Source organism: Phyllostomus discolor, chromosome 5 (assembly GCF_004126475.2).
Source record: "Phyllostomus discolor isolate MPI-MPIP mPhyDis1 chromosome 5, mPhyDis1.pri.v3, whole genome shotgun sequence".
Lineage (NCBI taxonomy): Eukaryota > Metazoa > Chordata > Mammalia > Chiroptera > Phyllostomidae > Phyllostomus > Phyllostomus discolor.
This window is the reverse complement of record NC_040907.2, coordinates 122,895,580-122,910,418: the sequence shown is the minus strand read 5'-3', so window position 1 is coordinate 122,910,418 and position 14,839 is coordinate 122,895,580. Positions and strand designations below refer to the sequence as shown.

The window sequence follows — 14,839 nt, the reverse complement described above, 5'->3', positions numbered from 1 at the left end:
CATGCTCTTCTGTCTAGGCTGACCTCCTTGCCTCATATCCCCAGTATTCCTTGTTCATGTTCACATGTTCTAACCTTGGAGCCCTTGTATTTTGTTCTCTCTGGTCTTCCTACATAGATAACTATATGTATTATGCATTCACTTTTTTTCAGCTTCCTACTGAAATGTCACTTTTGTGTCATCACCTACAGTAGTAACCCCACTATTACTCCCAGGGATTTCCTAATCTTTATATCCTGCTTTTCTTAGTGTTTATCAACATTTGACACATTTACCTCATTTTTTTGTTTGTCTCCCTCACATTAGCATGAAATTCCATGTGGGAAGGTACTTGTTTTGTCATTACTTTATTCCCATTTCTTAGAACAATGCCTGGCACAAAGTTGGTAATGAATGAATGGAAGAAAAGAAAGGAAGGCCTTTCCCAGAAATCTTCCAGGAGACTTTTGCTTTTGTCTCATTGGCTAGAACTCTGTCACATGGCTACCGCAGATGCAAAGGAATCTAGGAAAGCAAGTATTTGGTTCCAGCCTCTCTAGTGCTGGCAGCAAAGGAAAAGGGTTCAGTATGTACCCAAGACAGTGTAGATCTGGTGGGTGAAGTTTTGTGTTATTTTTATTTGTTAATGGCCCCCAATTTTTTCCTCTAGCCTAGGTTATAGGCAGTTCAACTCATGGTCCCCTTTAGGCTGTGATGCTTTATAATTTTTTTTTTTTTTAATTTCAGACATCTCTGAGTTTCATGCTGGTAGATTGAACTTTGTGCTGGTCCTCTCCATCTAGATGTCTCATAGGTATCTCAGCACATTATCCTTCTGTTCTCTCTTCCTTGGAAATTTACGAGTCCCCATTGATTGTTTCCTTCCCTTCATCTTTCCACATCAATAAATTACGGCAGGCTACTTTGATTTCACAAATATTTCTTGAATCCTTTCCATTTTCCATTCATGTTGCCACAGCTCTAGTTCTGAACCTTGTTCCCTGCTGCCTGTATGACTGACCTTTCAGTTCTGGTTGGTCTTCGTTGCATCTGTCCCTAGGCCACCAATAAAATAAATGTACAGATCTGACCCTGATATTTTCCTGCTTAAACCCTTCAGTTGGGGGAAAGCCAGTGCTCTAATCTGGCTTCTTCTAACACTCTTTCTATACCTGTTTCCTACAAACCTTCGGCCTCTCAGAACCTGCACAGTAATGCTTAATTGCTTGTAGTTTCCTGCATGCTCTGTCTTTTCTCCCTTCTTTCTGTCTCTCTGCCTAATTATCTTCTTTCTTCTTTTTCAGTTAATTCCCATTTATCCGATTATCCTTTACTTTCTGGTTAAATGCCTTTCCTTTGGCTCCTATGATATCATTGCTTAGCTTTATTATGGCACATAGCACACTCGATTATGAATATCTGTTTGTGGGCCTTTTTTACCCCACTAGACTGTGAGCTCCTTGGGATGCAGACATTTTGTCATATCCATCTTTGTATCTTTAGCACCTACTTCAGTGTCTGGCACATGGTAGGTGCTGGGTGAATTTTGATTGAGTGACAAGAACAGCAAGTTAAGCAGTTAATTTAATCAGAGGGAGAAGCAGACGTGGGCTGGGATGGAGGTGATCAACCAAGTTTGGCCAAAGTCCTGTAGATCCAGAGTGTGGGAGGGCAGCCAAGGAAAGAAACAAGGACTGAGGCCAGGTGGAAGAGACTAGGGGGTCAGAGATTTAGACAGAGATTCTGAGCATTAAATGGCAAGATACCCAGGTAGGTGAGTCCAAACAAGAGGCAGAGTGGGGAAGAGACCTGAGTGGGTAAACCCAGGACCCTGGCAATGAGATTGGAGCCTGTTCTTGAACCAAGAGACCTTTGGAGATTGTCTGCCAGAACCAAAACTACTCTCTAGGTATGGGCAGGTAGATCCTCAGGGGAAGGAAAGGAGAGGATGGATTCTACTGGGCAATTTCTGACATGCTCTGTGTATATATAGTATTAATCTGACGCAGTGCTATTCAGAATATGTTGCTTTTTCAAGCATTAATTCCAGTAATGTTATCCAAACTGATGACAGAAGATCTTTTGTCATTTTATCTAAGTTAAACCATCCCCTTCATGGTAAGCAACCTTGCATAATATCCATGTCAAAAAGAAAAGTTAACTTTTTAAAAGTTCGAGGGCTGAATGAACAATTTGGTAGATGGTTTTGCATTTGGAATAATAAAAGTCAGCCATCCTCATCCCTGTGTCAGGCCTGGTTGTGGGCACCAGCTACGGTTTTTTCCTGTGGATGCTGGGGGCAGAGTTTCTGTAGCATTAATGCTAGTTGGATACATGGGATGCTGTCCTGAGGAGGCTGTAGCTCTGTTTAGGATTCTGGATATTCTTGGCTTTTAATGTACCCAGCAACCTGCCCTGGAGCCTGGAGTAGGTTTGTGTATGCATTAAACTAGGATAAGCCTTTTGGGAATGGGGATTACGTCTTTATATTCTGTGAACTCTTATTACAGACTACACAGAGCCAAATGTCCTGTTTGCACTTGGTAGGCACTAGTTAAACTGAAATCCAAGGGTATGTGAGATGGCAAGGCCCAGACTTGGTTTTTGACTGTTGTTTTACTGACTAGGGGTTGATGTCATCTCTGAAGCCTTTGCTCGAGTGGTTGCTGCCTCTGCATAAAGAGAGACTTTTTCTTAGGCTGCCAGAACCATTTTATTTACATACGTTTTTTTACTGTCTTTATTTTCCCTCAAGGTATTTGATGAGAGGGCAGCTAACTTTGAGAACCATTCAGGAAGGCTCGGTGCCACGGCTGAGAAGGCGGCTGCTGTTGGAACTGCTAACAAATCAACAGTGGAAGGAATTCAGGCTTCAGTGAAGACAGCCCGAGAACTCACACCCCAGGTTGGGTTTTGCTTCCTTTTCACCATTTCAGCCCTCACCATGTGGTATTCAGTAAAGAAGATTAATTACAGAACTATTTCTGTATGTTTTTGAACATGTAGTGTAAGATGTCATGAATAAAACACACATACTCTTAGTGTCAAGATTGCTTTTGTATTGCTTGGGTTTTTTACAATGACAATAAATTAGTTTTGAAAGTAGAAAAAAACTAATAAGCCCCCCCCCCCCCCCCACACACACACACATTCAGGGAAATATTTGGATGAGCTTACTTTGTTTTGATTTTAGAGCTTATGCCTTTTCCCACATCCCTTTGAGGGTGGGTTTTTGTTTTGTTTTTTTTTTAAGTCATTTGTGTCCGTAACTCATTTTCTTCTTTCTACTTAACTAGCTAACCAAGATAACTAGTATACCGTGAGTAGTATGCTGGAAGAGTGCGGACAAAAGAAAACAAATTGGATATGAATTAAAGTTCTAACAGGTGATAGGTTAGTTCAATACTAGTTCAAGATCATTTAGTTTGATGTTTGTGTATTTCTTCTCCTAATCAAATGATAGAAAATTCATTATTTTTTCATTCATTTACTCAGCAGATGCCTCCTGAGTGCCTCTGACACATTAGGAACCGTGCTGGGCTTTACAAACCTGTGATTGGCTTTGGTAGGAACTTGCAGGGAGAGACAGGGAAATAAGCACATCTCTTAATTGTTCACTTTTGCCCAAATGGCATGTTAACAAGTTTGATTCACTTGAAAAGTCACACTTATCCAACTTCCTGAAAAGTCTTCCATAAAATGAACGTCTATCTTGCTTCAAAAACTTCCATGAAATGTGGAATATAAAGCATAGGTTTTCTGTATAAAAATAAGATTTCTCAAAAAGAGAAACAGAAAACTCAACTTAAGGCATGGACTATGGACTTTGAAGCAGGGACTTTGGAGACAGGTCTGGGTATGAAATCTGTAACCTCAGGTTTCCTCATCTGTACTTTGGAGGTAATGCCTTCCTAAGGGGTTGTTTGGACGATTAAGCGGATGAATGCACAGCCTGTAACTCACCAGATAAATACTCAGTAAATGTTAATCCCTTCCCCAGGGGCTGTGGGTGACTAAGTGGGACTTCTTGAGCAAATTGCTTAAATTTTCTGAGCCTTGGTTTTCACAGCTGTAAACTGGAGAAATTACTTGATCTGTGTCTATCACAGGGTTGTGAAGATTTAGTAAGATAATAGTTGTAAAAGCACTTTGTTAACTGTAGACAGTTTTTTAAATATTCATAAATGAATTTTGAGTAGCTTTTAGTATCTTTTCAGTGGTGATTTTTTTTAAAGGTGGATGACTTGACACCAAGGACTTAGTATATAGCATTTTTATATATTCTGAAGTATCAAGTGAATACCCATTTACTTTGTTATTTTTTACCTTCTTAAAACAAGGCCATGACCGTAAAACCTTTTGGCAGGGCCCATTCTGGGGATCTATTTCTGAGACCAAACCTAGTGTGTTCAGTCTGAACAGAGACTTGTTGATTTTTGGCCTTATGGTGCCATCTGTAGGTGGAAAGTAGAAAGCTTCCCTGAAGGCTTGTATTTGAGTGGCGGAGTGCTCTGGTGTTTAAAGTTTGCTTTGTCATCACCAGGTTGTCTCAGCTGCTCGCATCCTACTTAGGAATCCTGGAAACCAAGCCGCTTATGAACATTTTGAGACCATGAAGAACCAGTGGATTGATAATGTTGAAAAAATGACAGGTAGAGTTGTGTGCGAAGTTCCTGTCTCATCCATGGAGTTCAGAGAAACCCAAGCAGGACTGGTTATGTTACTCAGCTGTAATTGGATAAAGGGACGGTCATGTGCTCGACAGTGTACTTGGCGCTGATTAAGGCTGCTGAGCAGTGGCGGCTTCTCATTCAAGCCTTGCAACTTTGTCTGAAGAGAGGCTCTTTGAGTCTCCTTTATTTTAATGCCGCCCTCCCGGGTGTGATGTTCATTGTTACAGCTCCTATCTTCTCTTTGAATAGTGTCTTTGCTCAGCCTGAGCCAGAGTTTGGTTTCAGAGGCTGGGAGGCGGTGTTTGTGGACACAGTGAGTGTCCCTGTCATTTTCAGTGGGTTCACATTTCAAGGAACCACAATAGCTACCATTTAATACAACTTGTCTCAGAGTTTCCTCCAACTTATCAACTACGTAGTTTAAAAAAAAAGGAGAAACCAACCACCTACAAACCGTGTCTGTGCAGTTGAAGTGGCACCTCCGAATCTTCTTCATTCTCTGTGAAGGGAGGGATAGGCGAGAAGGGAAGAAACGAGAATGTAGGCTCTCCGGCTTCCCTGCAGCACCTGCTGTGACAGGGGTCCGCAGCCGCCAGAGATGAAAGTGGAGCTCCTGAGGTGCCTGAAGAGAGGTAACAGAAACAAGAAGCAGGCTGTGAGGGTTATTGGAGTCCTCCGCGTGGCTCATCTTGGCCACTACAAGCTGCCAACAAGCAACAGATGGCTGGGGAGTAAGATGGGAAGGGAGAAAATGTTATTAACAGATAACGTGGTGAAGGTTTCAGACGCAATCCTTGTTTCCTCCTGATGCTGATGCAGTTCTGGTTGTCTGTGGTAGAGAGAAGGAGGCCAGTGACCACTGATGGTATAAATGCTGTGAGTCTGTGTGGCCTCCTGGGCAGCTTCTTCTTCTTTTTCTTCTCTTTTTTTACTATGGTATTCACCTGGAAGCTTTTGATTGTGTAAGAAGGACTTTGAACTGAAGGAGAGAATTCTGGGTATTGTACTTGCACATAAGAAACTTGGACAACAGGGTTTTGGAGTCTCTGTTCTTTAAAATGGGAACTAAATTCCATTTCTTTTCTCCTGACAGGGCTGGTGGACGAAGCCATTGATACCAAATCTCTGTTGGATGCCTCCGAAGAAGCAATTAAAAAAGACCTGGACAAGTGCAAAGTAGCCATGGCCAACATTCAGCCTCAGATGCTGGTCGCTGGGGCAACCAGCATTGCTCGCCGGGCCAACCGCATCCTACTGGTGGCTAAGCGGGAGGTGGAGAACTCTGAGGATCCCAAGTTCCGTGAGGCTGTGAAAGCTGCCTCTGATGAACTGAGCAAAACCATCTCCCCAATGGTGATGGATGCAAAGGCGGTGGCTGGAAACATTTCCGACCCTGGTAAGCAATGCATGGTGTGGTTCACCTCAGCTGAGAGGTTAACTCAGGAAGCTGACAGGGCGGTGAGAGAATATGCTCCCCACAACCACCATGTACAAAGTCTGGGAGCAAAAACTCCAGATACTTAGCTGAGGATGCTAGATCAATCTTCCTCTGTCCAACATAATATTGGACAGAATGTTTTCTGCAATATTAGCAGGTTTTTTGTAAGTTAGTTTCTCTGGACCAACTTCTCTGCACTTGCTAATGTTGCTTGACTAACATAGCTTCTGGCCCAGTTTAGTCATTATTTTGGAAATTTCTCAAAAGATGCATGATTACCAATCTACCAACTGTTTAGCTTATGTAACTGGCGTAACTTCTGCTTTTCTTAAAATGTCTTTTCTCTGTAAAACATTATCTATTTCTGTCAAATGTGGAGGGTTTAAGTTGACCTTTGGGTGTCTTGGTTCTACACCAAAAAGTCTGGGTTTTCTATAGTTAAATTTTATCACATTTTCAGCACTACTAAAGATGTTACCACCACTCCGGTTGGAAACATCTGAATTCCCTTTTGTTCTGAGCACCCAATGCTAGCCCTGTCTGAGCACAATCTCATCAATATGTGAGAGCGGGAAGGAGGAGCTACCTGACTCATCCCTAGCCCAGGCAGAATCATGCTAGTATCCTCAACCCATCCTCACTAAGGACATGCTCTTTCCTAATGGGAGTTTCTAATAGTTTGAGTAGATTCCTGAATCCGGATAATTGGACACAGCAGTAGCAACTCTGCATAGGGGTTAATAGGCTGAATGCCAAGTGCAGCAAAGGAGTAGGGAGAAAGGTGAGAAGTAGTCCAGGGAGTGTGTGCTCAATCTGACATTGACATCTCCCTGTGCTGAGCTGGGCAGACTTATCTGTTGAGAGGAGTGATGAACACCAGCTGAGCCCAAAGTGCTCGCACCCAGGAATGTCCTGAGTACTTATTAGTTGTGCTGGCGAGAAGGCATCCTGAACACTGCAGGGAACAGCTGTTGGTGACACTTCTGACTCTTCTGAGGCCCCAGGGCGTCAGCCTTGCCTCACCTCCCTTCCCCTTTAGTAGCAGCCTGTGTTGCTTACTGGCAGCTTCACATCCACCTTTTGTTAATGGAAACCAGTTCTTCTGCTGGACAGACAGTGCTCCAGGGCACTGACCCGCCCAGCTGAAAGTGAGGGCTTCTTGTGTTTAGGCCTGCAAAAGAGCTTCCTGGACTCGGGATATCGGATCCTGGGAGCTGTGGCCAAGGTCAGAGAAGCCTTCCAACCTCAGGAGCCTGACTTCCCACCTCCTCCGCCAGACCTTGAACAGCTCCGGGTAAGTAAACTCAGACAGGTGGGGGAAGTGAGCAGCAGGTGTGGGACTGTAGCAAGAGAAAGGTAGATTGTGTTCTGGAGTCTCAATCACCGGGTGCCTTTGTTTAGCTTTTACTTGAATCTTAGTCAGAGGCACAACTTGATTTTCATTCCTAAATCTCCCGGAGTCTTAATCCAGTGCTTCTATGTGGTGCGTGCTGGGTAGGTGGGGCTCTGGGTGTTGGCTTGCTGTGATGAGGAGTGGCTGGAGCAGAGGATCTGGCTTTGGTAAGTGTGGCTGCGTTAACTGGAGTTAGTGGGGAGAGTTAGTGAGGAGTGTGGAAAACATCCGCACAGCCCCAGGTGTGGTTATCTGTGCCTGGATGATAATGGCAAAACTGAGGTTTTTAGAATCTTATGTAGGTTCTTTGTTCCTTTACTTTTTTTAGTAATAAAAGCAATACAATCTTTATTTTTAAGGTTTTCCCCCAACTATAATTAAAAATCTTTTGTTGTGCCCCCCCACCCCCAAAGTACCATGAATTTATTTTTCTATGGATAATTGCTTTAGGAGGAGGCTAGCTGGGCAATATCTTGTAGATGCAAATTCTAGAATCAGAAATAGTGATGATTTTCATACATTTACTCTAATTGTACTGAAAATAGCTTGATTTTGGGAGTAGTTTAGTCAAGGTAATAATTTGATTTACTTTCCCGTATTTAATGTCAGTAAAAAATTTAAGTTTCTAAGTTGGGTTAGGACAAAATTGGGTCACTGTACCCATAGCTAAGGAACAGTGCCTCCCCAGCCTCCAACGCTGCATCTGATTCCTTCCAGCCGGATTGTTGGGTGGGTGGTTAGGGCCATGGAGACGGCTCCTTTGGGATGGCTCCTTATGTGATCAATAGAGTCACGACAGTTAAGAGTTAGGAAGTCGTTTGGTCTAGCTGCCCCTGAGTGTCAGAGGAGAAGTCACCTGTCTCTGCAGCTTCCCCTCAGCAGAGTCAGGGCCAGAACCTACATCTGTGAGAATCCTTGGCCTGGTGGTGCTGTGCATGCCTCCCTGGGATATGTCCAGAACAGTAGCTGCTAGTTTTTTGTGGAGAAAACAAGAAAGAAAATAAGCTTCTGTTGAGATTGAAGCAGGCGTCGCTGTGCTCAGTGTGGGTGGTGTTATGTGGAGCGAATGTGGGTGGCTTCGCTGGGGATGCTTTTTGGAGGAAAGGAAAGAATTCCAGGGGGGAGTAGTTGCTAGGGCTTTCCTTACAACCTGGTAATTCTTTCTTAGCTGACAGATGAGCTTGCTCCTCCCAAACCACCCCTGCCGGAGGGTGAGGTTCCTCCTCCCAGACCCCCACCCCCAGAGGAGAAGGATGAAGAGTTCCCTGAGCAGAAAGCTGGGGAGGCAATTAACCAGCCAATGATGATGGCTGCCAGGCAGCTCCATGATGAAGCTCGCAAATGGTCCAGCAAGGTAAGTAATGAAGTTTTCTTGTTGAGAAGGAATGAAGAACCGTACATGATACCCAGGAAGAAGACTCTGTTTGGAAAGTCACCCTTCTCTGTTTTGGTTCCTGTGCTAATGGTATGATCCTCTTCTTAGTTGCAGTTTCTTGAGACGCTCCTGGTGCTTGATGGTTTCTCCTAGCAGCAGAAGTGAGAGCCAGGGTGCCTGTGTTTGTGAGGAGGATTCTGTCCGTTAGAGTGTCAGGTGCTGCACGCTGGACATTTGGGGTCTTTTAGAAATTGCTTTTCTTTCCTAGGTACTCTCTCGCTAGTTATCAGCTCTCCGAACACGAAACTGTCTTCTGTGCACTCTGCCATAGCTAGATGAAATGTTTACATTTTCTCTCTGTTTTTTCATAGAAGCAAATAGCTTCTGTCTTAGAAGCCATGTTCTTTTCTCAAAATCATCTTGCCCCTCAACTCAAGACAGCTCCAGGCTAATTCCAGCTCAGCAAACCTGAAAATATAAATATTAATATGGTTGGTGAAAATTTGGATGCTACAGCAGTCATGCTCTGTGAATAACTTTTGCCTCTTTCCCCCAGAGTCCTGAAAAGTGAGTGGTAGCTTTCCTAAATAAGAGCTAAATGTTATTGCTGACTTTGCAGTGAAATGCAGTTCTAACTCAGTTTTAAACTCTTTCTAATGTGACCCTGGATCTTTACTCCCACCATCTCTTTGCCTTCATTCTTTTCATGCCCGTAGCCAGCTCGAGTTCTTGTGTTGATTGTAGTTCCTCAGGGTCTTTCTGCACATGCAGTCGACCTTGGTTTTTTCAGGCTGGATTTTTAATTCTACATTTTTCTGAATGGTTAGCTCTGAGCCCAGGTTCTGCAAAGGAATGATGACCTTGCTGGTGTTGGACCTGACCCATGGAATTATTTGTAATTGCACCTCTGCATCTGGGGCTTGCACACCCCTGGTGCCAGTTGCAGAGTCCCAGTACCCATGGGGAGTGGGTTGGGGGTGGCCAGGAAGGTTGGTTTTACTCAAAGATTTTCAAGGGAATTTAAATCACATCACATTAAACCCAGATATATTGTGCAACATAAGACAAAACATACATGAATTATAAAGATAAAGATAAAACTTGGGGGCAGACAACACTGACCCTCATATGTACTGCACTGAGCCATTTGTGGCCAGAAGTCCTCAGGGTTGGCTGTCTCAGAGGTTTGGAGCATCAGGAGATTGCTGACTTTGAGCTCTGAGAATTCAGGAGCTTCTTGAACTGTGTGTGTTTGGGTGGCAGTGGTATGTATTTGTGTGTCTGTTTATCTGTCTTTATACACTTTGGGGCTCTAAACCCCAGCAGCAGTGAGCTGGCCTGGGGATGATGAATCCTGGTTGAGACAAGAGTTTAGGTGAAAGGATTTGGATGGTAATTGAACCCACGTTTGCCCTCATATCTTCCCACTTTGTCATCACCTTTTAGAGACAGGTTTCCTGTGCAGGGTAAGACTTTTTGGAGTGACAGCAACCCCAACTAAAGTTCCACACAAGCTCCTACTTCCTGTTGTTAGAAATGTTGGATCCAATGAATCCAGGCTCACTGTTTGTCACACGAGTGTGTGTGACATCAGCATCTGTCAGCATCTGTTCTCTCTGCCTCCTCCCCTGGCCTTTCAGAATTCCTGTCCCTGGTAGTAAATTCATCCGTGGCCCCCCCGCCCCCCCCAGCCACCACCACCATGAGTCCTGTTCTCTCATGGGTACCAATTTTGGGCTCCTCCTCTGAGATCAGCCTGGGTCAGTTGCCAAGTCCATGTATTGTCTTATCTGTGAAATATGTAAATTGAGTGCTGGGGGGAGTGAGAAGCCAATTTCGCAGCAGGAGAGATTTAGGCTGTACCCAAAGAACAGCTTTCTGAGTCAGTACCATCAGTGGATGCAATATGAGACTGTGGAAGCATTGTCTCTGAAGACCTAGAGGGGTACAGAGAGAGCTGGTCTGAAGTGTGGGTTTCCCTAAGGGGTTGGCTGGACGAGGTGTCTTTGGGAGGTTCCTCTCAGCGGGGTGGTGGTGGGGTACTTGATAAGTCCTCTTTGACTCACCATTGTGGTTGCTTTTTTGCCTGTTTCCTCACTTGCTATCCATGGCCCCTGATGTACCATTTTTAATTCCCGGACTTTACTTCCTGAAGGAAATAATAACCTAGTCGGGGAGTGGTAGAGTTGACCAGAGTCACTTCCTGTGTCCAGGAAGATGTAGAACAGTATCCGTATGGGCCAGCAGGGCGTTTACTTAATTCTTCAAAGCCACTTGTGTGACTACATTTACGTTTTCTCCCTGGATTTCTTTGGAAAGTAATGAGCTACTATTGTTTTGTTGTTTGGCTCCTCAAAAATATTCTGACTTGAAAATTACTCTTGGCAAGGTAAATTTTGGTGGTAAGGTATACAAGAAAGGAATGCCACTTGCTTTCGCAGTATGAATATTTCTCTGGAAACCCTTTGCTGCTGGAACGGGTCTCTTTCCTTTGTGCCAAACGGAAGAGGGTGGCCTGGCCTGGGCTGATGCCTGAGTGTTCCCCCTTCTCTGGAGCATTCGTTGGGCTCCTGAGGCATATGCAGTTTTCATTCCCTTACTGGGCGAGCTTTGGTTACTAAACCAGCTGTAGCTCAGTTCCCCAAGTCCGACTGCTCTTACTAACACTTTCCCTATTTCTCATCCTTCCTGCCATCGACAAAGCCGGGTGCCCCAGCCGCAGAGGTGGGTATAGGTGTTGTAGCTGAGGCAGATGCGGCCGATGCTGTTGGGTTCCCTGTCCCCCCTGACCTGGAAGACGATTACGAACCTGAGCTGCTGTTAATGCCATCCAATCAGCCGGTCAACCAACCCATTCTGGCCGCGGCTCAGTCATTGCATCGGGAAGCTACCAAGTGGTCTAGTAAGGTACTGATTAGCACCCCCAGTTGGGGCCGCTCCAAATGCATCCGGCCATGTGCAGCCTTGACACATTGCATCACTCGTGATCTGTGCGGGTCCTGTGAGTCTGGGCAGGGCGGGCATCTGTCTGTCTGCACCTTGTTGTTAGGACTGGCTTCACAAATTTGATAGGTCTGCTAATGCCAGATTAATGGGATTGCATTTATGTTGGGGGGGCCTAGAGAGAGACGGGGTCACTTTTGAAAGGATTCCTTTTCTTACCAACCTGTAGCCACTATTGGAATCTTACACCCCTTGGGAAGTTGTGGATGTGTCTCCCAATGATTTGCAGGTCAGGAACCACTGTAGACCATTAAGAGGTCCCCTGGCCTGACCATTGAGCTTTGCATACTGCCCCCTCCTCCCACTGACCTCTCACTGATGCACTGATGCCTCAGCAGAGTTGATCAGGGTGAGTAGTAGCTCTATACACAGGCTCTCTGCGGGGGCTGCTTGCTGCCCTGCGCTTGGCTCAGTAACCGATGCCAGCCTTAATGGGAACCCACAGGGAAAGGGGCGCCATTGACTGCTTGTCCACATTTCAGTGGGAGGGGCGGGAGTGGGGAACAGAAAGCTCAGGCCGCAGGGCAGGCAGCCGCACAGCTTTGGCCTTGGAGACCGAACCAGTGCTAGTTTGGGGTGGGGGGAATGGGGCGATCACTTTTTTCCCTTTGAAGGTGGCATGTTGCAAGGAGAAGGGGTTTGAAGAGTAATGGGTAATAACTAATCCTGGCACTACACTGTCTTCTAACGAAGGTCATGACGTCATAGAATGATCCCAGGTCTGCATTGGAAGAGGTGGGCCTAGACAGCCTTGTCTAACATACTCCTGTTCTCGTGACTTCTTCACATACCTGTATTCTCTCTGGCCTCAGATACTATCTGGGCTGTTACACGCCTTCTAGCATAAACAATCGGCCACCTTGGGGTGCCTGTGGAGGTCACACACAGGGCGCCCGCAGCGGCATGGTTTGTGTGAGTCACTGCATCGCAGGGAAACTGAGAAGCATGAGGGGAAAAATGAGTACAGCCTGGCCTTTTGGGTATTTTGAACAATGTAATTGTTATATTTTGGTTGTTACCAGCCAAAAGAGAGCCTTTTGAGGGCATAAAGTAAATTACTTGTGTATTTATCGACCCATGAAGGTTTAAATGAGCCAAAATGCCAAACCTAGGATAAGAGCTGCTAGGTGGAGCGGGGTCCCATTTGCAGCTTGACTCATGATTTTTATTTTCCTGATGCCTCCCTCGGCATCCTCTTAGCTGAAGGTTTCTTTAATTGAAGCCACTTATTTGAGGGGATGGAAGAGCTGATTCTTGGCCTTTTTAAAGGTGAAAAATTAAAATAATATGTTCCCTTAGGCTGGTAGGACAAATAAGAGGCAGTTGAGGGAGGGCAGGAGCGGCCTAGGTCACAAAATACATCTATCTTTTTTTTTTTATTAAAGCCAATAATGGTTACTTGGGTTTTAAATTCTAGTTTAGCAGAGACAGTGCTTGGCTACTATTTGTAACAAGGGTGAGAATGAAGGGTCTGACTTCAGCATCTGGAGTGGCTTCTCTGTATTTTTCCCCTCAGGCCAGCTCTGCTGCTTTCCCCCTACAGAAAGGAAAATGCCTATTTAACCAACTGCGTGGCCCAGCCCCATTTTGTTGACCCGATTAACCTGGAGATGCTGAAGTGCTTGTTTAGTGCTCTGCCTGGGGCGTACACGCTGCCCTTTCGGACTAATATCCAGTTCTTCCTTTTTCAGTCGGTGATCCCTCTCTCTCTGTGTTCCGCTCTCTCTCAAGAGTGCTAGGGTGAGTGCCCTGGCTCTCTCTTCTCTCTCTCTGTTTCTCTTGTGCTGTCCTTGTCACTCAGAAACAGTCTCTTTATCCTCTTTTCCCCCTTCCAGAGGCTGCTGGAGCAGCAGGCTCCTTTTCTCTCTGTTCTTCTACGTCCTTCCCTCACTTGGTCAGACTGTGGCCTGAGCTCACGCTGTGTATTTGCCTCTTTCTAGGGCAATGACATCATTGCAGCAGCCAAGCGCATGGCTCTGCTGATGGCTGAGATGTCTCGGCTGGTAAGAGGGGGCAGTGGTACCAAGCGGGCATTGATTCAGTGTGCCAAGGACATCGCCAAGGCCTCAGATGAGGTCACTCGGTTGGCCAAGGAGGTTGCCAAGCAGTGCACAGACAAGAGGATTAGAACGAACCTCTTACAGGTACTGAGGAGAGAGAGAGAGAGAGAGAGTGTGTGTGTGTATGGGGGGGAGTCAGGGTGGGGCACATGGTGGGAAGAAAAGCAGGATAGAGAAAAGGGAGAGCAAGGAGGAGGCACTTCAGAGTGGGAAGAAGTAGCAGAAAGGGAAATACATATGGGTATTTGGGAAAGCACACAGGGAAGTTTGTTTCCTAATCAGGTGAAAGAATTTTAATGCTTCCCTTTCTGTGCAAAGGGACCCTACTGATCCTTAGAAGAAAACAAGTGGAGTCCTGTTGCTAACTTATCGAGTGCCTTCTGCTTGCCGGCCGCTGGGAATACTGAGGGGGATAAATGTTGCCCTCTAGGAAGTTGCAGGCAAGAAAAACACTATGTTAAAATTTCTTTTTAGGTTTGTGAACGAATCCCAACCATAAGTACCCAGCTCAAAATCCTGTCCACAGTGAAGGCCACCATGTTGGGCCGGACCAACATCAGTGATGAGGAGTCTGAGCAGGTATGTACCTGCCACTTCTGGTCTTTGCCACCAGCTTCTGTGCAACTGTATAGCAGTTCCATTCAGCTTTAGGGAAGTTGTGCTGTGAACTGAGTATTCAGTGTGTGGGATGGGTCTTCAGTCTCTCAGAAGGGCATCTGTGCTGGGGAGATGCATCGGACATTTGGGAGGGAAAGGAAAGCTCTTGTGCCACTTTTATCATTTTATGGGCGGGAGATTGAGGCCTAGGGAGGTTAGGTATCTGAATCAGTAAAAGCGAGGACTTTGCTCAGTTCTTTTCTACCCTGGAGTAGGTTTGGCTCTCGAGGCCTCCAGTGCCTGCTCACTCTTGCTCCACTC

The 14,839-nt window shown here is 45.5% G+C and overlaps 1 protein-coding gene across 2 annotated transcripts in view; it reads left to right on the top strand.

Annotated features, from left to right (window-relative positions):
• Window positions 1-14,839, top strand: part of VCL (vinculin) — a 96,719-nt gene that overhangs the window by 77,959 nt on the left and 3,921 nt on the right. Inside the window, exons 14-21 of one of the 2 annotated variants that reach the window (XM_028514084.2) lie at window positions 2,735-2,884; window positions 4,523-4,631; window positions 5,746-6,048; window positions 7,260-7,384; window positions 8,652-8,837; window positions 11,562-11,765; window positions 13,802-14,005; window positions 14,396-14,500. In XM_028514084.2, the coding sequence (XP_028369885.1) occupies window positions 2,735-2,884; window positions 4,523-4,631; window positions 5,746-6,048; window positions 7,260-7,384; window positions 8,652-8,837; window positions 11,562-11,765; window positions 13,802-14,005; window positions 14,396-14,500 (1,386 nt within the window). The remainder of the gene's footprint in view (window positions 1-2,734; window positions 2,885-4,522; window positions 4,632-5,745; window positions 6,049-7,259; window positions 7,385-8,651; window positions 8,838-11,561; window positions 11,766-13,801; window positions 14,006-14,395; window positions 14,501-14,839) is intronic. The other variant, XM_028514085.2, reaches the window with a different exon arrangement.